We start from the raw sequence: 25,297 nt of genomic DNA on the forward strand, positions 1-25,297 counted from the left end.
TTTAGTCATTAGACTAAAATCGACGTAGCTGATTTGATGACTGCCCCCTCTTTGACCGCATTCTCAATCTGTTGGATTAGGTCCAATATAGATTCTTCGATTCTCACTCCTACTGGGTGGAGTACTCCAGATATCATGGTGGGGTATCATCATATGGTCTAGGGGAGGTTATCTGATGTGGAGTTAATAAAAGGGGATGGCTTTCCAAATTATGTTGATAGAGTGAGGATTAGAGGTCCATATTCTACTCCGTCTAGATAGGAGATATGGAAGCTCCAAAAACAAGCTTATTGGGTGTATCGTAAATTGACATCAACAAGAACAACAACAAAAAGCCTTGTCCCAACACCCACTAAATGGGCTACATGGATTCTTGCCTTTCAATCAGCTCTGTCTGAGGCCATACTAGATACATGGATTTGACTACTTGTAGGGGGGCCATCATAAAAAAACACCCCCAAAAACCCCCCCCCACCAAAGGCACATCCACTGGCAAAGCTGAAGAGACTTTCACTATGGTGACAGGAGTGAAGGTGATATTGTTTGAGGCGGTCCCTTTCCCCCTGTTCCCGCTTCCCCCCCCCCCCCCCCCCCCGGCCCCCCCCCCCCCCCTTCTCCATCAGTCATAAGGTTCCTCCAGGAGATTGAGTAAGCAACCAAGGGTTTTTTTACTAGAAGGATTCACCTTCGGCTGTGCTTGCAGCCTGCCTTCGTTGCTGTCTATTATCATCTGAGCCCATTACCTAACTTTTGTACAGATGAGTAACAAGTCAGCAACTTATCCCATTCCCCTCCCATAATTTAAATTCTGTTCTTGGAAACCCTACCCCATTCAACTCTTATTCTTCTCCATGAACCCAAAATCCATTACCCCTGAAATATGGCATCAGAATTCTAACACCCCCCCCCCCCCCACTTCCTTACCACTGGAATTCACTTGCAGTCCTTTCCCCCTATCCTAAGCCCTGATTCCTTGCTTTACAAACCCAAAATTCTGAAACTGAAACTGAAACCCTATCCTTAGATTTTCAGTAACCTAACTCCAAAACTAGCAAACCTCAACCCCAGATTCTTAAAACCTTAACCCTTAGTCTGTAACCCTAAGCCAAACCCCTTTACAACCTACCTGAGAACTCTAAAACCCTAGAAGACCCTTATCCAAGGGCCTTAGACCTAACCCTTGGTACAGCAGTCAAAAGGAGAGGGGGTATCTCAGATATCCAGAAACAGGGGTCCTAATCCAGTAATTCAGACTTGAACTTTAATTCTGTTTTGACCTTAAACAGAGACCTGAACCAGCCCTGGCCGAGAACTATGAAAACCTAATTCTTCCTACTGGTATTCATTTAAGATCTTGGATTTTCTGGCCCTCACTACCTTGAGGCTACATTACAGGGCATCTCAACTTAGTGGTCACAAAACCAAGAAGAGACTAGATCTCATTGAGATCCTGTAGCAAAACATGACATATCTAGGCTTCTTTTTATATGAGTTTGTCGACAGATTGTGTTTTTGACCTTATGGACCAGTTCCTTTACAGCTTATTTTTCCCCACAAATTGCCTTCATGGCTTTGTCTACCTGTTGGCTTTGTCCAACTTTTAGTTATGTTCACCTGAAAGCCTCAATTACTGATGCTTATCATCTGACAGCTTAGGAACTGTTACTTACATTCCCTTTTACGTTTATTTTGTCAGGTAACATGCTTGATTGGAGATGTTTCTTTCCTTCATGACACAAATGGTCTGGCAATTCTCAAACAGAGGTAGTAGTTTCCATCTGTTTGGTATGAAACTTATGCTACATAGAAGTATTCCAATTTGCAATAATGCATACTGAGTATGATACGATTGAATGCATTTTGATCTCCTTGTTAGCCCCAGGATCATTTGTTATTTGGGTCCTCATGATAAGAAGACTTTGGCGGTTGATTATGTAAACCAAATCTGAACTTCCTATCCAAATAATATATGTAACTTTCCCTGTCTAAAGTATTGGTTTCAGTTTCTCAAATCTAGTTATTCATGATAACTAGTTTATGATTTTACATTTGGTGAGTTGGCTAATTATACATGGTTTTTCTTGATATATTGCTGTTTTTGAAGGGTAAGGAGGAAACCTTTGACAATAATTGTAATAAACAATCATGGTGGCGCAATTTTTAGTTTGCTTCCAATTGCAAAACAAACTCAACCGCATCTGCTCGATCGATTCTTCTATACATCTCATAGCATTTCTGTTGGGAATCTCTGTCAAGCACATAGGTACTCCACCTTTACTTGACTCTATCAGTTGTAAGGTCCTCCCCCTGTCCCCAAGACACTCTATGATGGGCAAGGCATGTATCTGCATATTTTCTTTACAAATTGGCACCTACCTTGACCAGGTTTTCACTTAGACGTGTTGCCATTTTGTGTTCTGTATCTTTGTTAGGAAACTCAAGTATGTTTGTTTGCTTTTATGGTGCATTTTATTGCAATGGTTATAAAATCTGGAACATGGTAAAAATCAGAGATTACCATTTGGGGAACAGATACATCCTTGACTGTTGCATTTTTTTTTTAATATGCATGTTAAAATGACTGGTGAATGCTTCATATTCTCCCTTTAGTTTCTGGTTTTATGCATATTTTCTACCGAGTATACCAAGTATGGACACAAGTTTGTAGTTAAAAAGAAATGTTACATTTACATATACTGAAAGGTTCTTAACCAATTCTAGTTTTATGCACACCTTAACAAATAAGACCATTCCTAAGCAACTGATTTGGTGCCTAGGCTCCAAGACTACTGGCTCATCTTGTGGCATGTTATAAATATTGATATAATTGGAGTAGTATTCCGAAGGGCTAAAGGGGTTGGAAAACTGATGAATGTGGTACTTATGAGTTTATATTGAACATTCCCAAGGGAACCAACCATAATGGTTGGTGGCAGGAGAGAGGCGTGGTCAGACACTTCAGGTCAGGCATTTAAAAGTAATTTTATTATGACCTATATTCGCTTGCTTATGTTATGGGAAATCACAACATACCTTCCATGTAAAACATGGTACAAAATAATAACACAAAGTGCACTTGTTACATAAACAATAACAATTAGATGTTTCTGGGCCTGGATGTTAATGTGCAGAAGAGAATCAAGTCTCTGGCTAATAGCATGATTATCTATTTATCTTATTGCAGTACTCCAACTTTTCAAAAGCCCATCGAAAGAAACTGTAGATTCATGCCTATTTCATGCCAAAGTCCAAGGTTTCTATATTTGTTCCCAGAAGTAGCATATGACCTAAATACATACAAATACTCTGATTCTGACATTTACAATATAAAGCTATATCCCTGATGTTAAGAAACATATCAGGCTGACTCCTGCTACTAGCATGTTTTTACCGAGAGGGGCAAAAAAAACCATTAACATGTTGTTGCTGTAGGCAAGAATACTGATCTGTTCATGCAACCCAGAACTTCAGTTGGAAAGCCCACTGATAGGCATATATCGGTTCAATTAAAGTGGATTAAATCCCCCTTACCAACAATAGTAGATCAATAGAGGACCATCTTAGGGTCTCTGTCAGAATGGTTTCAAAATGAATGTTTAGACTGTACAATATGATAAGAGTCCAATAATATATGACAAACACTAACATGCACATGCACACAAAGGAGATTAAAGACATATTCTTCAGTGGGAATCATTTACGATAAATCCATTTACCTGGCCTGTGTTTTCTTTATAATCCTAGTTTCAATTTGATAATTAACATGTATGTTGCAGTGTCAAACATCTACATGTTCGAACAAGAATGGAACTGGAACATGCTCTGTTGGTATCCAGACAGGCATCCACTGACTATGTCATTGAAGTTGAAAGCTGCATTGAAGATAATGCTACTTTCCACAGGTTAACTTTTTTATTACTCTCAATCTACTTCTGAAATGAATTTTAAGGCTTTAGTGCTTCACTGCAGCGTCCTATTGAATTCTGCTCGTCAAGCAGCTGATCATGCTCTGGGGATCCTTTCAAAGCTTTCTGCATCAGACCACGTCTCTAACAGCTTGTTCCTGGGCAAAATTCAAAAAATGAAGTATTCTTTATACAGGCAAGTTTATGCACAAAAAGTGGAAGAGTTATTATGGCAATTACAGTTTCACTTATTTCATTACTGTGGATTAAATCAGAATTGAACTTTCTGCTCCACGTACGTCAACTCCCTCCAATTGCAACTCAGGAAGATTCTACCGTGAAGGTTTTATTTTAACTTTGTCTCTCAAAGATGGAAGCATTGGGTTTGGAGAGGTTGGTTATCACTTATCAGTGTACTTTTCTGTGGTCATATATATTATTCTATTATGAAAAAGCGTGTCTATTATTTATACTAGTTATAGGAGATTTATTCTACCTCTAATCCCATAGTCATTGATCCTCCTCCTCCTCCTCATGTTTGTGTCTTAACTTCTGAGAGCAGGTACTGTAAGTTTTAAGCTTTCTGAACTTATAACATGCCATTAATTTTTTTATCATTACCAAAAGGAAACGGGAAAGAATGGTGAGTGGCAAAAAAGAATCACAAGCCAAATACCCGGCCCTGCAAAAGAGAGGGGGAAGAGCACTAATAAACCACTACAATAACGGGTTAAAAAGAGTTCCTTTTTTTTGGGGGGGGGGGGGGGGGTGGTGGGGGTGGGAGGGGTGGTTTGGGTCAGAGGCAGCCACCAACCAGCTATACTACAATCTCTTTAATGTGTCATAATTCAGTTGTCCAAATTCCAAATAAGGAGTTACTATGTTTCTATGAAGAGCAGGGTAACAAGAAAGGCAATGGCAGGGAGGAAGAATTGTAAACAAAGAATTTGAGTTTACCTATGGCACATGAATTGCTTATATGCCTTTGTTTACTGGAAAATAAAAAGTGGGAGGGAAACCCAATGACGAAATCTTTGAGAGGAATAATAACTTGTCTCTAGGACAGAGACCTAAGTTTTTATATAATAATGAGAATTGAGTGTAAAACTAGGAAGGATAAAATAATAACTTGTCTCTAGGATAGAGGCCTAAGCTTTTTATATAACAATGAGAATGAGTGCAAAATTAGGAAGGATAAGGTAAAAATGATCATATTAGAGTTGATAGTAGCTCCAATCAAGGAAGAAATTTTGGTCGAAACATGAATTTTGACCTAGTTAAAGGCCGAAATTCTCATGTTTCGACCGGAATTTGTGATTTTTTATTGAAGTTTCGAACTTTAGTTTTGGGCCTCATATGGACTTAAAATGATCTGGATTCTTTCATACTACCTAATTCAAGCATAATAAACACTATGGAATTACTAGTTTTATTTTTATTTTTATGAATAACTAATATATTAAAGAGAAAGGAACAAACAACAACGATCTTTAGGAGGAAGACCGAAAAGAAAGGTTAAGACCCTAGGATACAACAATGAGCCTGTTCCTTGGGGTATCATCTATCAAGGGATGGGAGAGGCGACAACCTAGAAGAAACATCAAATAGATGGCATTCCAAATCATATCTTTCGAGCTGGATTTGGAAGTCCATCTTCGAAGGTTCCGCTCCCACCAAAGATGATGGACAAAGGCATGGAACAAGAGCTTACCAACCTAATCACAAATAGTAGAGCCTGGGAAGTTCCGCAGAATCCAAGACCACTCACTAGCAAAGCCAAAAGTTTGCCTCGAATGGGGCCAAATGAAGGATAGGGCTTTTTCCTAGATAGATCTGGAAAAAGGGCAAGAAAGAAAAAATGGTCAATGTCCTCCGAACTATTCCAGCAAAGGGTACAGTTTGGGCTAACAGGGATGTGGCGGCCAAAAAGGAAGGATTGGGTGGGGAGGGTGTGGTTGAGGGCCCTCCAAAGGGTAAGGGAGTGATGGGGAATGTGTCTTTTAAACCAAACTAAGGGAGGCCAGGGGGTTTAGGGTTATGGGCACGCAGGAGGTTCTAGGCTGAAGAGGTGGAAAAGGTTTTGGTAGTGGAGGGAAGGCAAATAGTAGTGTCTCTATGGGAGCCCGAGATGGTGGGAAGGGAATCCCAAACCTGTGTGAGAATGAGGAGGGGAGCAAGGGACCAGGAGCCATTAGAAATGAATGCGGACAAAAGGGTGGTTTTGGGGATACGGGAATTATAGATTGCTTGGGGCCAAAAAGGGAAAAGAGAATGCCCGACAGATGCCACGGGTCAAGCCAAAAGGAAGTAGAGCCAGAAGAGACAGAAGTGGAGATAGCAAAGAGAGCACGGGGATGGAGCAAGAGAATTTTCCTCCAGATCCAAGAAGGGTTGGAGGGCATGGGGACCGTCCAGAGGGAGTCTGAACGGAGGAGGAAGGAGTAGACCCAGGAAACCCAAATGAAGTCATGCTTAGAGGCAATTTTCCAGATAAGCTTGAGAAGGTAGGCCAAGTTAACATCAGAGATCCGGAAAATGCCAAGGCCACCTTCAGAAGTTGGGCGATAGATGGTCGACCAACAAACAGGGTGGATAAAGGGAGAGGCTTCATGCTATTTTTAGAGGAAAGAAGAGAACAGGGACTCGATGGCATGGATGGTAGAGTGGTGCTCATTCGCTCTGTTCTTCAATCCTCCTACCACTATTGGTGTGGAGTCTTCATCTTTATAGAAAAAAACCATTGAAAATGTAACATTCAAGTATATAGTATATATGAGAAGAAGTGAGAATATTACCAATTACAAGTCTACTCTATTCCATGTTTCCCTCTTCCCTCTATACCCTATACAAATGACAATACAAGTTCCATGATGTTTGCCCCATATAGTTATCGACATAGTCGGCAACTGTAGCTCTGTCTGTGGCCTCATCCACATGCCTAAAATGTTCTGATGGTTGGAAGTTGTGAATCTCCAAATAAGGAACTGGCTTGAATGGATATGGAAAGGCTGGTGGTGGTTGTGGTATAGAGTGGAAGATCTGCTCAACAAATGAAGGAACACCTTGATCGTTGGCCGGGGCAGGGACACCATAAGCTCCTTACTGACAATAAGGTTTCGGTGGCTGACTCTGATAGGTCACAATGGGAGGGACACCATAAGCTCCATAAGCTCTATGACCTTAAGGCTCCATTGGTGGTTGACCTTGAGTCTGATAGCTAGGAGGGACACCATAAGATCCATAACAATTAGTTCCATAAGTCGACCCTGTAGAACCAATACTCTCCACAGCTGTATCATATGAGGACTTTGTAGGCCTATGCCATCTGGATCCTTCGGAGGTGGAGTCTTTGGAATCATCTATGCTCATCGATCTCATAGATCCCACCAAGCTCTCTGCATTAGTTGAACGGTAAAACCCATATGATGGCGTGTCCTCCATGCTATATTCTTGCTGTCTCCCCCTCCCCTTCCTCAAATACGTCATGAAAACATATTTGCCTCGAGATGCGGCTCTAGTATGATTTGAATCTTGTGTCATGTGGGTGAACTGACTCTTGCTTGTGAATCTCGATGGTCTTGTCCTCCCCCTCCCTAACTCTCACGTACTGCTAGTGCTAGTGCTGATGGTCTGCCCTTAGGATCAGTTGAATCTTGATCATAAGGGCCAACACCCTCCTCGTCCCCTCTATCGTCATCATCATCATCATTGTCATTGTCATCGTCGTTGGGGGGGGGTGGCTGAGTCGCATCATCCTTGGTGTCGGACTAGACAATCAAATCCCCACTCTGAGTGGATGCACTAAGGTATGGCACAAATGGATGGGTTGCCGCTGCATGTGCACTCCCCTCCTGGGCCATGAAGTCTGCCACATCATCCCCCATCTCCTTTGGAATCTGTCTACTGGAATGACCTCCTTCCTCATCCAACAAGGGCTCTCCACTGTCCCTAATCCAATTAACTACTGGGTTATCATCATCATCCATCTCAAATATGTTGACCAACTAGATATTGTTATTCTCTATGTCCACCCCCTGTCTAATATAATCCTCCCTCAGTCTCATATTATAGTCTAAATAGACAAGGTCCTTTAGACGCTTCACACCCAATCGTTTTTGCCTCTTTGAGTGGATGAGGCTGAAGGTGCTCCAATTTCGCCCACAACCAGTGGCAGGACATGTCTGGTAGAGCACTTTGTTTGCAATCTTCCTCAAATGGGGTGAGTCACGTCCAAATTGCAACCGCCATTCAACTACTACAAACATAGACTCCAAGTCATTTCAATACTTAAATAACTAAGTTAAAGATATAATATAATTAATTAAATATATAATATAATTAATTAAATATATAATATAATTAATTAAATATATAATGAATTAACTTACCCCCAGGGGTGGATTCCCGTCCTGATACGGCCACGGAACCACCGAAGCTCCCAGTGGCATCCCTAAATGCTTTCATCTAATATATAAAGAAAAAAAATTAGGTTAATACTTATTAACTTAGTATAAAACTATGAATTATGAATGTCAAATCACAATCTCACCTCTATAAGGATAATTATCTGTTTAGATGGATCCAGTTCCAACCTCTCCACTACAATTTGGACGGCATCCATCAAATCTTGCCTCATCCCAATATTGTCTTTGTAATAGTACTTGGAATTTAAATAGTATGTTGTGTAAGAAAAAACAAAAATAAGAGGGAATAGTTAATACTTAATATTGTGATAATATAATGAAAATTAAATTGATTCCTAAACTTAACAACTCACCACCCTTATGCACTGGATGCTGCAACATTGACTCCCATATAACTTGGATGATGTCGAGGATTTTCTTGTTGCCTTGTGGGCAGACCTGAGCAACTTGCTACTTCATCCTATCTACTGCAGCCCTTATGTGATATGTGGTAGAGTAGGTCTTTTCTGCTGATCTATCATCTTCAACACATGCACCACATGCTCAAGCATCTTCACTATTGTCCTCACATTATTCTAGAAGTTATCATCGAGTATGGTCAACTGTGCTCTCCTTCTTCCTACTTCTTCCTACGGATGAAGAACCCTCCCACTTAAACCATTGCTTTGATGCAAATATGCTCCTAAGGCCAGTCTTCCTACTTTTAAAGCTCTACAGTGCTATTTATTGGTAGCAAATTTAGTTATGTCTGGCTCACTAAGTCACCTTGACATTTGTCCCTCATCATCTTTAATGTATTAAGTGTGGTTATAGTCTTATAGATGAAGGTGTTAACTTGTCAAGCTTTCTCCTCAGTCTTCTCACAAGCTTGACCTTTCTCATGTTCTTTAACATTAAGTCAATGCAATGAGCAACATATGGAGTCAAAAAGAGCTTATATCTGTCCATCAAGGCATTAATAAGTCATGAAGTGTACATGTAATGTAAATATGTGTTTAAAAATGAAAAGTAGTACTATAAGTAGAAGCATGTTTTGATACCTGGGGTTCCCCTGCATCTTCATCCCAGCTTTCTTGTAGTTGGAGCCTTATCAGTCACAATTTGGTATCACATTCTTTACTCCAACCTCCTTCACCACTTGCCTTAATAATTTATAAATTTGTTTTGCATCCTTCTTTTCATTGGATGCATCTATTGACTTAAGGAATACTGTCCTCCCATCACAATTCAACATGAAATTGATGATGGACCGTCTAGTGGGACCAATCCAACCATCACCCATCACAGTCACTCCATAATAACCCCACATGGGCTTTAATCCATTAATATACTCTTTTTTTTTGGTAAATATTAATATACTTTTTCAAGTCCTCTTTATGCTTAGGCAAATAGACTTTATATATCTTATGTGGAATGGGCCCCTCTACACCACTCCCAGCCATGTCTATCTCCTCAATCATATCCTTATAGTAGGGCCCTTGGGCTGTATGTGCTGGAATACTATGGTACATAGCCCATTCGGAGAAAGCCATCCCTACTTTCTCCTTCACACTCCCCCACAAGTGCTTCAACTTTCTTTGCTTGTGCTCAGGCCCCCTAAATAGGGTCAGATCGTTATTAAGAATCTTAAGATCCAAATCTATAGGATGTGCTGACAAGCTCGACTCCTTGTTGGGGCCTATGGGATAAGAATCTCCTCCCTCACACTCTAACTCCTCATAGGGACTTGGGAGCTGTTTGTGCCTCCCATACCTGTTGGCTCTCTAGAGGACCCACAACCCATGGCCTTCTGCTGCCTCCTTATGTTATCAACCCTTGCCTACTCCTTACTCATCATCATTGCCCTCCTGATCTATTCGGACTTTGGGTCAAGGTCACATCTATACTCTCCTAGCTCCTCTGGATCAAAACGCTCTCCTGGCTCTGGAAGGTCATCTAGGCATGCATCCTCGTACTCCTCCCTTTGTGTTCTCTTCTCTTTCCTCTTTTGCTTTCCCCAGCCAAGTATGAGGCCGTTGCCTTCTTGACCTTTGAGGGCACCTTTTGGCATCCTACTACATCCCTGTTTCCCCCAGCTAGATGCACCTTTAGTCTAGTGGCCCCACCTCCTCCTATTTGTTTCTTACAGTAATTAAACTCGCTCTTCTTCCTATCAGCTGTCAGGGGTCTCCCGTATTATGAAATGATATCTGACATCTTTGAAAGAGATTGTCTGATACAAGAAATACACACTAAGTATTTTAAAAAGCTCCACCATATGCTTCAAAAATTACATACATGCTTTTGATAATAATCTCCTATTTTAAAATATAAAACAAAAATAAAGAAGTATTTTTTAATATGTAGAAAATTTTAAAAAAATATAAAATATACATTAGTTATCTTAAAAATTCACAACTTGCTCCAAAAATTGCATACATGCTTCCACTAATACTCTCCCATTTTTAAATTTAAAACATAAATTAATTAGTATTTTTTCATATTTAAATATTTTAAAATTATTTAAACATATATTAAATATAGTAAAAATAGATAATTAACAACAAAAATTTTGATTCAACACCATCAAAGCAATATGGTGTCTCACATACATTAATTTGAAGCTCATACATCTACCATAAAAGTATACATATACATTTTTAGCAATAAATAATTTAAAAAAATAATCTTTAATAACAGGAAAAAAAATACTAGGAAGAACCAAAATTTATTTTTTGACACCACATATTCATAGATCAACACTCTAGACTAGACAGACTTTAATTTGAAAGCAATTTAAGTTGATTTGAGCCATAGACAAAACAAAAATAAAAAAGGGGGAACTTTGTGAACTCACCTTGTTTGATTCTCAAAAACCCAACAATGGAGGAGCAAGAGTTGAGAAGGAATGCAAAGGAGTCGCTAAAATGAGGGTAGAATGCAAGAGAAATTAGAAAAAAGCTCGAAATCTCAAGGGGGGGAAAGCTCAAAACTGGTGGAACCTGCGAAATTTCGTAGGTTCCACTCGAAGAGGTTGCTTTTTATAACTAAAGGTGTATTGTTTAGGCCCAATACGAAATTTCATTTTGTTTCGACTGTAATTTCGTATCGTTTCGATTGAAACATATTACTTTTTCGGAATTTTTGGTTTTTCATTTCGTTTTCTAAAAATGTAGGCATTTCAGTAATTTCTTCCATGGCTCCAATAAATTATAAGCTAAGAGAAAGTTAATTGAGGTGGCATCTCCATGTTCAACTAAGGCCTTTAAGTGCCTTTGTACGAAGAAGTGATTTAATCCAGATCAGACGAATTAGAAGAACTAGGGGCAGACATATGATGACCTTAGGAAAGTGGTCAAAAAGGATATGCATAGCTTAGGCTTTATATCTAGTATGGCCTCAAATAGAGATGATTGGAAGGCAAGGATCCATGTAGCTGACCCCATTTAGTTGGGACAAGGCTTGCTGCTGTTGTTGTTGTTGTTCTTGTTGTTGATAATGAGAGCAAAGTTCATGCCCTTATCCACACATGCCCAATTTGGATACAATAGAACGTAAGACTTCAATGCTAAGACCCTTAATAAAAATATCAGCAAACTAATTCCCTTCCAATAGGCTTTCTCCCAGGTCATACATGGTAAAGCACCTGGATCATGCATCTCTTTCGTGGCATCTTTTCCTGTGGTCATTTAGGCCTGCCGTTGTTTTTCAAGACACTTCAATCGGGACCTTATCACTCATCCTTAGTGGGGCATCTCTAGACCTCTGTTGAACATGACCATCTTTATGCTTGTATTCAATACAAAAAGTCTCATGTAAAAATAAAATCATTTGACCAGTCAAACTTATTAGAGAAAATGTATATTTCTCTAAACCAAGAGCAGTGTAATTACTTATAAGATCATGTTTTCCTAGAACAGTATAAGCCAAATCTGAGACTTGGCATACTAGAACAATGATCATTTTCAAGAATAGAATAAACCAAGCATATGTCTTTATTGTTTGAAATTTTCACTAGCTTGCTTCTTCAGTTTTGCTGTCTTCTAGGACCATGCTGGTTTTGGATGACTTTCACAGCTTAGTGTTCCTTTTTAATGATACTAGGTATTGAGGTATATATTGTACGCTTGTAGCTCACTAAATAATGTCAGAAAATAGTGGGGTGAGAATTCTGCTTGGACAACTTGTTGCCCAAGCTCTGAGGGAGGCCTACACTGCCCTGGGTCACATTGACAATTTAGCTTGCCTCACCATTAGACTTTTTTGTAGCTCAAATTATGGTGAGTTGTGGCTTATCTTGACGTATACATTTATTTTGCCCTTCCATCATAGTTCAAGCCTTTAGCTGAGATAGTAGTTAATGTTGTATTTGAGCAGGGAGGTCATGTGTTTGACCCCTATGAAGTGCATCAGACGTTTTTATTTTTATTTTTATTTTTATATACATATCTATATATTTTTAAGTTCTTGGGCCATGTGATATTGGCCTGCACATGCTGGGAGATTCGTTGTATGTATTATTACATATAAGCTGACCTTCCCTAAGAGTTTGTGCTTTAGGTGAATCTGCATTGAGCATAGCTACCAATTTTGTGCTTTGAGAAGGCTAGACAAATATGCTAAGCAAATGATTCTCTTTTTCCTTGCTGGAAGAACCAACAATTTCATATTTTGTGATTTGAACCTACATAGTTGAAGAGAACACATATGCTCACTTAGAAAATGAAATGTTGTCACCTTCCTCTTTACCTTGAGAAGTGTTGGATAATGATGGAAGAGAAAGCATTGAGTGGCCTAACTTAAGGCATTGTTTTTGAGTTGAAATCAGAATGCAAGAGCGTTATTAGGCTTGTCTACAATGACCGAGGCCATCTTTATTTAGGATGAGGAAAATGAATTAAAAATAAGTTATGTTAGGTAAGGATGATCATACAATCACAGCTTTTAGCCTCTTATCGTAACATACATAAAATGAGCCTAGGCACAATTTATCAGGACATTTACACTTTCACAGTACTTCCCTCCAAGTTGTTGGTTATATCTCTCCAGTCTCCCCTGCCCAACTTGCATCAGTAGGATGAGACATTTACACTTCAAAGCTTGAACTGTTTTTGAACACATCAGCTAAGTGATTCTCTGTGGTGACAAAAGGCATGCAAATTAAGCCTTGCTTGGCCTGCTCTAATGAAGTTTCAGACAATTTCTTTGTGCTTGGTCCTGTCATGCAGGACTGGGATAACAGCCATACTAATTGCTGCCTTTATTAGTTGTCACCACTGTGTAGTGTCATAGGCTCTTCAGAGTAGCATGGTAAGAAATCCCAGTATTGAGGCTGATCTCCTTCAGCCAAAAGCCGAGATCTCGCAAGATCTCGGATGAGATATGGTAAAAAATTGGGGCTAACTCGAGTGAACTCAAGGACCCATCTCAAGGGGTTTTAAGGGTCAGGTTGGGCTGAAACTTGGTATTTAGCCTACTTTAAGCCTTCTATACACACTAGTGGCCTTATTTTTGCAAGAGAACAAGCCAATGTATGAATTCCAACTTGACCCTAAGTTTGAAACCGAAATGCTGAAGGAATGAACATGCAATCTTATAAAATATGAAATACAGAACCATTAATTGATATTTGATACAAATGAAAACCGAGTGACAATATATATCAAATAATTTAAATTGTTCAGAATTCCATCCATATCAGTAGTTTAGTACCCAATAGAACAATTCAACATCAGTCTCGAGAACAAGCATCATAACTAATAAGAACAAGGTGAAATCAAATCAGTCAAGGCCCAAGGATGACTTTCCTGCAAGATTCTGGCAAAAAATAAGGCCAAAAATGAACACTGCAGCTTGTGTCGAGATGGAACTGAGAGAAGTCGAGACCAGATAAGAAATCTCATCTTGATCTCGCCCAAGTTTGGGTAAAAAGCAGTTGAGTTGGACCAAGATCCCAGTCGAACCGAGATCTCAGTCGAGTTCTGGTATTTTCTGGGTCTCACATCTAATCTTGACTCCACCTGTTGGAAAACGATGATCTCAGCCATGATCTTGTACTATGTTTAGTAGACCCTTGAGCTATATAAGCTTACAAATACCTTATGCCCTTGCTTGATATTTTTCTCCTACACTGGATTCAGATATCACTGGTTTCTTTTGACTTCTTTAAGTGACTAAATTTCCTCTGATGTGCAGTACTCTTAAGTAGAATACCAATCATCAACGGAACTATCCCAGTCCATACCATTATGAGCATTTTGCAATCCATACTCGATCATACTAAATGCTAATTCCAGTGCTATGTTATTGACAAACCATCATCTGGTAAGCAGTCTACATTTTTCATCCAAAAGAAACAGTGAAAACATGAATTATGTTTATTTTGTAAAACAGAACAGGCCTGTGGTACTCTTTTCATGAATTTCAGCAAATTAAGGGCTCCAGAAGGGAAACTAATATTGGGTTTGTCTCCATGGACTTCTCAGTTATCAAGTCTAAATTCTTTAGAAGCTTCATTCCTCTTCCCTCAGTGCTTTAGTTTCTACTTTCTAGATTAGTTTCTGTAAAGAGTGTGTCAGAAGAATCTATGAGATTTTGGCTGGTGCATGGTGGAAGCTTTCAACACACTGCTTGTCAATTGTAGATGTGGCCCTATGTTATGTAACATGGCAGACTTCAGATATTTGGGATTAATAGAATAGACTTGGGCTTGTCTATGGTGGAAGCTTTTAAAACTTGTACGATTCTACTAGGAGTCTAATTAGAGTTTGTATAGGAGTTAAATTAGAGTTTGAATTCATGTAAAATCTATTCCTTGTAATAGTGTACTTTCCACTTAATTATAAATAGAGGGCTTGAGATCATGGATCTATAAGCCATTCTACCAAGATTGTCTTTCATAAAATGGCATCAGAGCCTAAGATCGATTAGGGAAGAGAGAAAAAAAGAGAAGAAAAGCAAAAATCTATTGCTCGCTGTTGAAGACCTACCTCCTTCTTCTAATTTTTTGCAAACCCATTGCTGTTCTTCAAAACCATCGCATTCTTTTGGCAGTCTTCAAACCTATCGCAAACCCATTGCTGCTCTTCAAACCCATCACTGGCAGTTCCAATTTTTTTTACTGGCAATTCTTCAGTTCCGCTGCACTACAGTGAGTTCGATTAGAAAAGACCAAGAACAGAACAAAAAGGAAAGAAGAAGAGCAGAAGAACACCACCATCTCCATCTCCATTGGAGTCCTGGTTTCGATCGATCTCTGCACCATCGAACCATCGCCTCCGCCTTTCGCCTCTACCATTTCCTCTGCCATCGAACCAGGTAACCCCTTCTAAATCCCGTCTCCCTTCTTAAGCTGGCCCATCTAAAAACCCATTAAGCCCACCTGGACCAAACCTAACCACATTTCTGAACCATAGTTTGTTCCCCAACTCTCCGGTTCGAAATCCTATTTTATTATATATATATATATATATATATATATATATATATATATATATTGATGTTTCAAGGGTTCATATTTTTCAGATTTTATTTGTTTTAGTTAAAAAAAAAAAAAAAAGTAGATCTGTTGAGTTGTTTGGCTATTGCATTTTGCGACATTTTTGGTACTTCGAAAGGGTGAAGACTGAAGAACTGCAAATAATTTTGTCAACATGACAACTATTGATGATACTTTTGCTCCCACTGGCTCCGAACATTACCACACTCTTCATCCTCTTTCGGTAAGATTTGATGGGACAAATTATTTGATTTGGTCCCAATCAGCTTACTTGACTATTGCTGGAAGAGGACTTGTTGGACACATTACGGGCACCACTATCAAACCTACTACCACAGGCGTTTCACAAAATAAATGGATCTTGAATGACTCTTATTATGTCATTTCTCTTGAATTCCATGATTCCAAATATTGCCCGTGGATATCTATTACTTGATACTGCTGCCCAAATCTGGAAGGCAACTACTGAAACATATGGACAGTTGGGGAATGATGCACAGGTTTATGAGCTACGAAAGAAGCTTCATGAGACTACAAAAAGGAACTGACTGTTGGCCCACTATTATGCTGAGTTGCGATCTCTTTGGCAATAGTTGGATCATTATGGGGATTATCACCCCACTAATCCAGATGATGTGACGACTTATAAGAAGCACATTGATAAGATTCAGGTATATGACTTCTTGGCAGGTTTGAACATTGAGTATGATCAGATCAGAGTGCAAGAATTAAGTCGTTCTCCCTTTCCCACACTAGAACAGTCTTATGCTCTTGTTCAGTGTGAGGAAAGTCGTCGATTAGCCATACTTCATACTCCTATTATGGAGAAATCAACTTTACAGTCTGTTGGCACTAAATTTGATCCGGCCAAGGAGATTGTCAAGTGTGAGCACTGTCACAAACCATATCATACCAAGGCAAATTGTTGGAAACTGCATGGGAAGCCTGCTGATTTTGAGCAAAAATGAGCACAAAGAAAGGGAAAACCAAAGGCTAATCTTTCTGAGGCAGTTTCCACCACACCCTCTGCAGACGTTGGTTTTTCATAGGAGGAGTTCGCTACTCTACGACGTATTCTGCAGTCTTCTACTGACAGTATAGCCTCGACCACTGCTTCCTCTACTACCTATACCAACTCCTACCTTGCTACTTCAGGTAAAACTTTTACAAGCTTTCAATCTTCTTCAGTTTCTACTCCTTGGATCATTGATACAGGAGCCACAGATCATATGACAGGTTTATCCTCCTCTATCTTACAATATTCTCCAACTTCGGAAAGGGTAAAGTTCGAATTCGCTGACGGCTCTTATTCTTCCATTGCTGAAAAAGGGACCATTTAGCATTCTCCATCACTTTCTTTGTCTAAAGTTTTAAATGTTCCCTTTTTCTCTACTAACTTGCTCACTATTAATAGTCTTACACATTACTTGAATTGTAAAGTGACTTTTTTCCCATCTTACTGTGTCTTCCAGGATCTGGTCACGGGGAAGGAGATTGGACGTGGTAAACTAGATAAATGGATTTTATTTGCTCGAGCCGATTGGAGAATCTGCTTCTACTCTGACTACATCTTTTAATCAGGTCCATTCGGTAATATCAGACCTTCATCAGTGGCACCGTAGGCTAGGTCACCCCCCTCTAGGAACTCTTAAGAAAATATTTTCTGATTTGGTTTCTTCTTGTAATGAGGATGAACGTTGATACGACTGCCCAAAATGGGGTTGTCAAAAGGAAGAATCGGCATCTCTTAGAGGTAGCTCGTTCAATTATGATTGCTATGAATGTACCTGACCAATACTGAAGTGATGCTATACTCATTGCTTCTTACCTTATGAATAGGATGCCTAGTAGGATACTTGGTTTTAAATGTCCTAATGAGATTCTCCAGGGAGCCTCTTTTTTTATTATTCCCTCAAAGGTTTTTGGATGCGTGTGTTGTCCCAGAATCATAGCCCACCAGAGTAAGATGGCTCCTCGCGGCCTACGCTGCATATTTTTGGGGTATTCTGCTACTTAGAAATGGTACAAATGTTATCATCCTCCTTTTAGGAAAACCATTGTATCCATGGATGTAATTTTTCATGAGTTCTGCCCTTACTATACACCTCTTCAGGGGGAGAGTCCTAGAGGAGAGGTGTTCTTTCCGACTCTAGATCTTCCTATCACACACCAACACAACTTAAGAGTCCCAGAAGGGTTTCCTGACCAAGGGGAAACTTCGGCCAGTATAACTGAGGACTTTAATCCTCCCCCTTCGATTTTTGAACCATGTGAAGAACCTAGCCAGGGGGAGACCACTCTTATGAGACACACTGTTGGGGTTTTTCAAAACCAGATTGACCATAATAAGGAGGTACAGACTTATCAAAGGAAGAAATACAACCGACTAAAGCAGGTGGAGAAAGGTGATACGTTACCACTTCAGTCTCCTGCTCCAGAATCGATTCTTACGCTTCCCCTTAAGGAATCTTTTTCTAATCTTCCTATTGCTATTATAAATGGGGTCAGATCTTGCACTCAACATCCCATAGCTAAATATGTTTCTTATAACTTTTTGTCCGACTCCTACCGTGCTTTTATATCCTCCCATTCATTTGTATCTGTTCCTAAAAGTTGGCAGGAAGCCTATGCTTATAAGAGATGGAAGGCAGCTATGGGAGAGGAAATGCAGGCAATGGAGAAAAATGGCACTTGGGAGCTGGTTACACTTCCTCTAGGAAAAAAACCAGTGGGCTGAAAATGGGTATTTGTGGTTAAACAAAATATGGATGGATCAGTCAACAAGTTCAAAGCTAGACTAGTTGCAAAATGGTTTACCCAAACCTATGGGATTGATTATCAGGAGACCTTTGCCCCTGTTGCGAAACTAAACACTGTCAGAGTTCTGTTGTCTGTAGCTGTGAACAAAGACTGGAACTTGCACCAACTAGACGTAAAGAATGCCTTCTTACATGGGGAGTTAGCATAAGAGGTCTATATGGAAATCCCACATGGTTTCTCCGATGACAATACTGCAGGGAAAGTTTGTTGTTTGAAGAGGTCAATTTATGGGTTAAAACAATCTCCTAGATGCTGGTTTGGACGCCTCCTGAAGGCAATGACTTATATTGGGTACAAACAAAGCAATGCTGATCATACACTATTTGTCAAGAAGTCAGGTACTAACATCACACTTCTCATTGTCTATGTAGACGATATTGTCATCACAGGGAATGATGGTGAAGAAATTCAAAAGTTAAAAGACTTTCTTGGCAGAGAGTTTGAAATTAAAGATTTAGGGAAGTTACAGTATTTCTTAGGGATTGAGGTGGCTTGATCAAAACAAGCTATATTCCTATCCCAAAGAAAGTATGTCCTAAATCTATTATCAGAAGTGGGAATGTTAGGGTGTAAAGCAGTTGATACCCCTATTGAAGCTGGAAATAAACTTAAAGAAAAATAGGGAGAACCAGTGGACAAAGGAAGATACCAAAGGCTGGTAGGGAAGCTTATTTCTTTGTCCCACACAAGGCCAGACATCGCTTATGCTGTAGGGATAGTGAGCCAATTCATGCATGATCCATATTTAGCTTATATGAAGGTCATTGCAGAATACTACAGTATTTGAAGGGAACTCCTGGAAAAGGAATACTTCTGTCACCCACTGATAATCTAAAAGTAGAATCATACACTGATGCAGACTGGGCTGGATCTCTAGACAGGAAGTCAATTTCAGGTTACTGTACCTTTGTTGGAGGTAATCTAGTTACTTGGAGAAGTAAGAAACAGAATGTGGTAGCTTTATCTAGTACAGAAGCTGTATATTGAGCTATGGTTTGTAGAGTTTGTGAGCTACTATGGTTGAAAGGTTTGCTGCAAGATATTGGAGTCGAAGTTCCAAACCCTATGATGTTATATTGTGACAACAAGGCTGCTATTAGTATTGCTAATAATCCAGTGCAACATGATTGAACTAAGCACATTGAAATTGACAGGTTTTTTGTCAAAAGAAAGTTGGAACAAGGGCTTATCTGCATGCCTTTTGTAAGATCTGGAGACCAAGTAGCAAGATGTTTTCACTAAGAGTTTGAAAGAAAGAGATTTCCTTCCTATTGTAGGCAAGTTGGGCATGACTAATATCTATGCCTCAACTTGAGGGGGAGTGTAGGATTCTACTAGGAGTCCAATTAGAGTTTGTATAGGAGTTAAATTAGAGTTTGAATTCATGAAAAATTCTATTCCTTGTAATAGTGTACTTTCCACTTAATTATAAATAGAGGGCTTGAGATCATGGATCGATAAACCATTCTACCAACATTGTCTTTCACAACAAAACTAATCTGCTTTCAATGGAAGATGGTTTAGATGTGTAATGTGCTGAATGGGGTTGAGGGGCTAATGAGATTGCAGTCCTCCAAAGTGGGGTCATTAAGATAGAAGACCTCATAGGAATTGAGGACATTCTTATTGGTAGTTAGAGGAACAAGATTTAGTTGTGCTTATCTGGATGGAATTCGATTTGATGTTGTTGCTTTTGGAGCTGTCAGTTCAGTTGAAACTGTTGGTATACTTTGAGTCTTCATAAATGATCTTTGAGAAGTTCTCGGGAAATCCACTGTCTATTCCAGTTGGATATTCATGTAAAGCTGAGATCATCAAAGTGAGAAGTTCAGTCAGCATTAGGTATAGCATTATTCCTGATGCTAATACAAATGCAGATGACTTCATTGACTCCCTAACTGGAGATGGAGTTAGAATCAATTATCTAGCTGATCCAGTCCTCCTGAATGGTCTTGGCCTCTTGGGTACCCAGGCCTGAGGTTTTTCTACAGTTCCACTAACATCATCTCCGTGTTTCTGAAATTATTACAGGGAGAGTATTGATATTTCCTCTGATATACAGCCAACCAGAACCAAATAGTTGAAGTAAAAGAAGAAGTGGAGGAGGAGAAGGGAAGGGAGAGCTGTGCAAGCAGCAACCTCTTCCCCTCGTGCACACAATATATTATCAAAAACATAATCTGTAGTTGAGGAAAAAGTTTCCTAAACTGATTACAATCAAACTACCACAACAGCCAACCAACCCTCAACCATGCCAAATGAACCTTCTTCCCCCTTCCCTGCACCCTTCATTGGCCCTAATACATCTGAAATCACTACCCATGGGAACCCCCTCTTATGTGAGACTATGTCTAGTTCGCCCCATCAACTTGCTTCTTGACCCCTTTTTTTTATTTTATGTTATTATGTCTGATTGTATTGTGTGGAATGTTAGAGGTTTAAATAATATTGCTAAGCAGAGTGAAGTCAAGAAAATTCTCTTGGATTCTAAAGCAAATTTTTGTGCCCTTCTTGAGACTCATGTCCAAGTTGAGAACTCCCATCGGATTGCCAATTTCTTAGCCCCTTCCTGGTCCTTCCTTTCCAATTATTCCCATTGTTCCAATGGTAGAATCTGGATTCTTTGGAACCCCTCCTCTCTCAATATAACCCTCATCGACTCTTCTCCCCAATTCATGCATCTCTCCTTGTCCCATCCTAATTCCAATTCCAACCTCTTCCTCACCATTGCCTACGGGTTCAATCGAGCTGCTGAGCGTGCCCCTCTATGGGACTCCATTTGTTCTCTTTCCTCCGCTCTCGCAAATCACTCTTGGGGTGTGGGGGGGGGATTTTAATATTGTTCGTTACTCTCATGAGCGAGTGGGTGGTCGCCGGCCTAACCCTTTAGCGGTTGAGGATTTCAATTCCTGTCTTGATGATTCTTGTATCACTGATCTCCGATGGTCGGGCCACTCTTTCTTGGCATAACCATAGGATTGGTATGGATAGGATTGCTTCCAAGCTCAACCGCTTCCTTATCAACCATCAATGGCTCTCCTCCTTCCTTGACTCCCACGCTTCCTTCTCCCCTGCGGGCCTCTCAGATCATTCTCCCTGCCTAGTCCATATCTTCTCTCTCTCTTCCTTCGGTCCCAAACCATTCAGATTCTTTGATATGTGGACCTCCAACCCGTCTTTCCTCGACACGGTCAAGGAAGCTTGGGAGAAGCCTGTTCATTGCCACTCCCTTCCCCTCATTAGCTTTGCCCGACGGCTTAGGAATACCAAGGATTCTCTCCGTCGTTGGAACCTATCCACGTTTGGAAACATCCCCTCTAGGGTTTCTGATTGCCGCTCTCATCTCTTGCAAATCCAGGCCAATCTCCAAACTGACCCCCTCAATCCTTCGCTTGCGGATAGTGAGAGACTTCTCTCTTCTGAACTTTCCTCATTGGTCTCTATTGAAGAGAACTTTCTCCGCCAAAAGGCTAGGATTAAATGGCTCCAACTCGGAGACTCCAATTCGGCTTTCTTCCACCGTTCACTCAAAGCGAGAAATAACTATAATTCTATTCCAGGTCTCCTCTCTAGCAATGGATCTTGGATTCTCGACCCTCCGGAGATCAAAGCTGAGGTTGTCTCCTTCTTCTCCAATCTCCTTTCTCCTCCTCACTCTTCTCTCCCTCCGCGCCCCCCTTTGCTCCCTGGCTTGATTATCGAATTTGTTAGCCATCAAGCTCTCCCCTCTCTCTTCTCCATTCCATCCCATGATGAAATTCTTCAGGCCATTCGTTCCCACAAACCAAATCGTGCCCCTGGCCCTGATGGTTTTAGTATGGGGTTTTACTCCAAAGTCTTGGAACCTCATTGAGGATGATCTTATTATGGCTATCCGCAGTTTCTTCCTCAATCCCTCTCAGCTCTCTTCTGTCAACCAAACTTTTATTTGTCTCATCCCCAAAAAGGCAGGTGCCTCCTCCCTTCTTGATTTTCGCCCCATCTCCCTCTGTAATCTCTTATACAAGTTCATCTCTAAAATCCTAGCGAATCGGCTCAAAAAGATTATGCCTAACCTGGTTGGCTCAAACCAGTCCGCTTTCATTTCCGGTCGTAGCATTGCGGACAATATCCTTCTTTGTGCTGAGATTGTTAGGGGGTTTGACAGAGCATCCCACTCCCCTGTAGCTCTCCTCAAAGTTGATCTCCACAAAGCTTTTGACTCTATTCGGTTGGGATTTTATTAGTGATGTTCTGTTAGCCATGAGATTCCCCCCTTCTTTTATCCACTGGATCGAGGTTTGCATTTCCACCCCATTCTTTTCTATCATTACTAATGGCTCACCGGCGGGATTTTTTCCCTCTAGTGTTGGTATCCGCCAAGGCTGTCCCCTCTCTCCCTTTCTCTTCTCCCTGGCTTTGGAGGTTCTATCCCGTCTTCTTCAAGCCAAGACTGATCAACTCCTGATTTCTCCCATTCCTAAGTGTAAAGCCATCAATTTGACTCATCTTGCTTTCGCCGATGATCTCATGATCTTCTCTAAAGCTGACCCCAGATCCATCTCCACTATCACCTCTACTCTCTCCTTCTTTGAGTCTTTATCTGGCCTTAAAGTTAACATTGATAAATCTTCTCTCTTTCTGTCTGGAGTCTCAGAGCCCCTTCGTTCGACCCTCCTGAATATTTTTGGGTTCAAGCCAGGTTCCTTCCCTGTTATCTACCTTGGTCTCCCTCTCATCCCGGGTAGGCTTACTCGTCATCACTGCTCCCCTATGTTGGATAACATCCGCAAAAGTCTCCAACTTTGGAAAAGCCGGCTTCTCTTCTTTGCTGGTAGGGTTGAGCTCATCCGATCTGTGCTCCAATCTTCTTACCTTTACTGGTGTGGCATTTTCCCGATCCCTAAAGCCATCTCATCTGCTATGGAATCTCTCTTCTGTGCTTTCCTCTGGAAGGGCCAGGATTCATCCCGCTTCCTTCGCCCCATAAGCTGGTCCAAGGTTTGTCGGCCCAAATCTGAAGGGGGCCTAGGAATTCGTAGGATTCAAGATGTCAACGCCGCTGCTTTGCTTAAACTCATTTGGAAAATCATCACCAAGGATAATTCTATTTGGGTCAATTGGGTTCACTCATACCTTCTCAAATCCAACTCTTTCTGGACTGTCTCTAGCCCCTCTTATCCCTCTTCGACTTGGAGGAAGCTCCTCCTTCTCTGTCCCCGGGCTCTTTCCGCCATCACCACCCACATCTCCTCTGGCTCCTCCACCTCTTTCTGGCAAGATCTGTGGCATCCGATGGGTATTCTCCTCTCGTTCTTCCCCCCCCCCCCCGACAGTCTATGAAACCCGAATTCCCAAATCCACCTTGCTTTCGGAGTTTATCTCCATTGGTTCTTGGGTTACTTCCCCGCATCATAGTCTCACGCAAGTTTGGAGTTCCCTCCCCCTATTTACCCCCTCCTTCATGATACTATCATTTGGTCCCCCACTACCAAATCCTTTACCTCGGCTTCGGCCTAGAACCTCCTTCGCTCCCCCTCCCCTGCCCCTCCATGGCCACCCATGGTATGGTTTAAAGGCCACATTCCCAGACATTCTCTCACTCTTTGGAGAGCCTTAAACCTAGCCCTACCAACCCAGTCTTTCCTTATTTCCCGCCACATCCTTGTGAACCCAAAGTGTATCCTTTGTTGGAATGGTATTGAGGACACTCGAGCATTTGTTCTTTTCTTGCCCTTTATCTAGTGCCCTGTGGAGGAAAGCCCTGAGTTATATTTGGCCTCGTTCCCGTCGCTCATTTGGATTTACCCGTGATTGGTCTTGGATTCTGAGCAAATTCGCAGGTACCTCTATTTGTGATCGTATTGGCAAGCTCGACTTTGGTGCCACAGTCCACCATCTATGGTGGGAGCATAATCTCAGGCACTGGAACTCCAAATCCCGCTCTATCGATTCCATTTGGAATGCTATTTATTTTGATGTTTCAGCTAGGATTTCTTCCTCTCCCCTCCCCCCGGTTGTTGATTCCCCAAGGAACAGGCTTATTGTTGTCTCCTGGGGGATCAACTCCCAAATCTCCACCGCTAGCTGACTCTAGCCTGTGATTTTGTTTTTTGTTTTGTCTCTTTAATAGATTATTTATTCATCCAAAAAAAAAAAAAATCTACCACAACATATTCTGGAATAGTTACCTTCAAACTAAACTAAAAAACATAATCTGTACTTGAGGAAAACTTTCCTAGACTGATTACAATCAAATCTACCACAACATATTCTGGAATAGTTACCTTTAAACTAAACTAGAAAATCTAACCAAGTGTGACCCCAACAGCCACGAGGGCCAAGTACCCATTGCACCCATGTAGGAAATGCAATTGCATATTTTTCCAAAACTGTGAGGTGTGTCCTTCTGGTAGCATGGTTCTTTTGGCTAATTTGTGTTGTCCGCATGCTGGCTGCTTCTGCACACAGTATCTTTCTCCTCATAACTCTGCTGAGATTATGATCATAATATACCTTTTTCCCCTATTTATACTTGAATTATGTTTCAATGAATGGCTTCTTTCCCGTTTATCTGTTACTGTTGAGATATTCAGAATTTTACTTTTTTTACCCCTTTTTTTCGTTTTAGGTTTGGGGGGGGGGGGTCTGGTACAAATATTTGTTAGTTTTAATTGCTATGGTGCATCAGT

At 40.7% G+C, this 25,297-nt stretch overlaps 1 protein-coding gene across 2 annotated transcripts in view; it reads left to right on the forward strand.

Annotated features, from left to right (window-relative positions):
* The window catches only part of PHYLLO (2-oxoglutarate decarboxylase/hydro-lyase/magnesium ion-binding protein), a 107,912-nt gene that overhangs the window by 43,721 nt on the left and 38,894 nt on the right, over positions 1-25,297 (forward strand). For both annotated transcript variants that reach the window (XM_089158958.1, XM_089158959.1), the window contains exons 15-19: positions 1,697-1,764; positions 2,105-2,263; positions 3,777-3,902; positions 3,970-4,101; positions 4,181-4,298. In XM_089158958.1, coding sequence (XP_089015084.1) covers positions 1,697-1,764; positions 2,105-2,263; positions 3,777-3,902; positions 3,970-4,101; positions 4,181-4,298 — 603 coding nt within the window. The remainder of the gene's footprint in view (positions 1-1,696; positions 1,765-2,104; positions 2,264-3,776; positions 3,903-3,969; positions 4,102-4,180; positions 4,299-25,297) is intronic.

Source organism: Hakea prostrata, chromosome 6 (genome assembly GCF_041222555.1).
Source record: "Hakea prostrata isolate BN-2017 chromosome 6, UWA_Hpros_2, whole genome shotgun sequence".
Classification (NCBI taxonomy): domain Eukaryota; kingdom Viridiplantae; phylum Streptophyta; class Magnoliopsida; order Proteales; family Proteaceae; genus Hakea; species Hakea prostrata.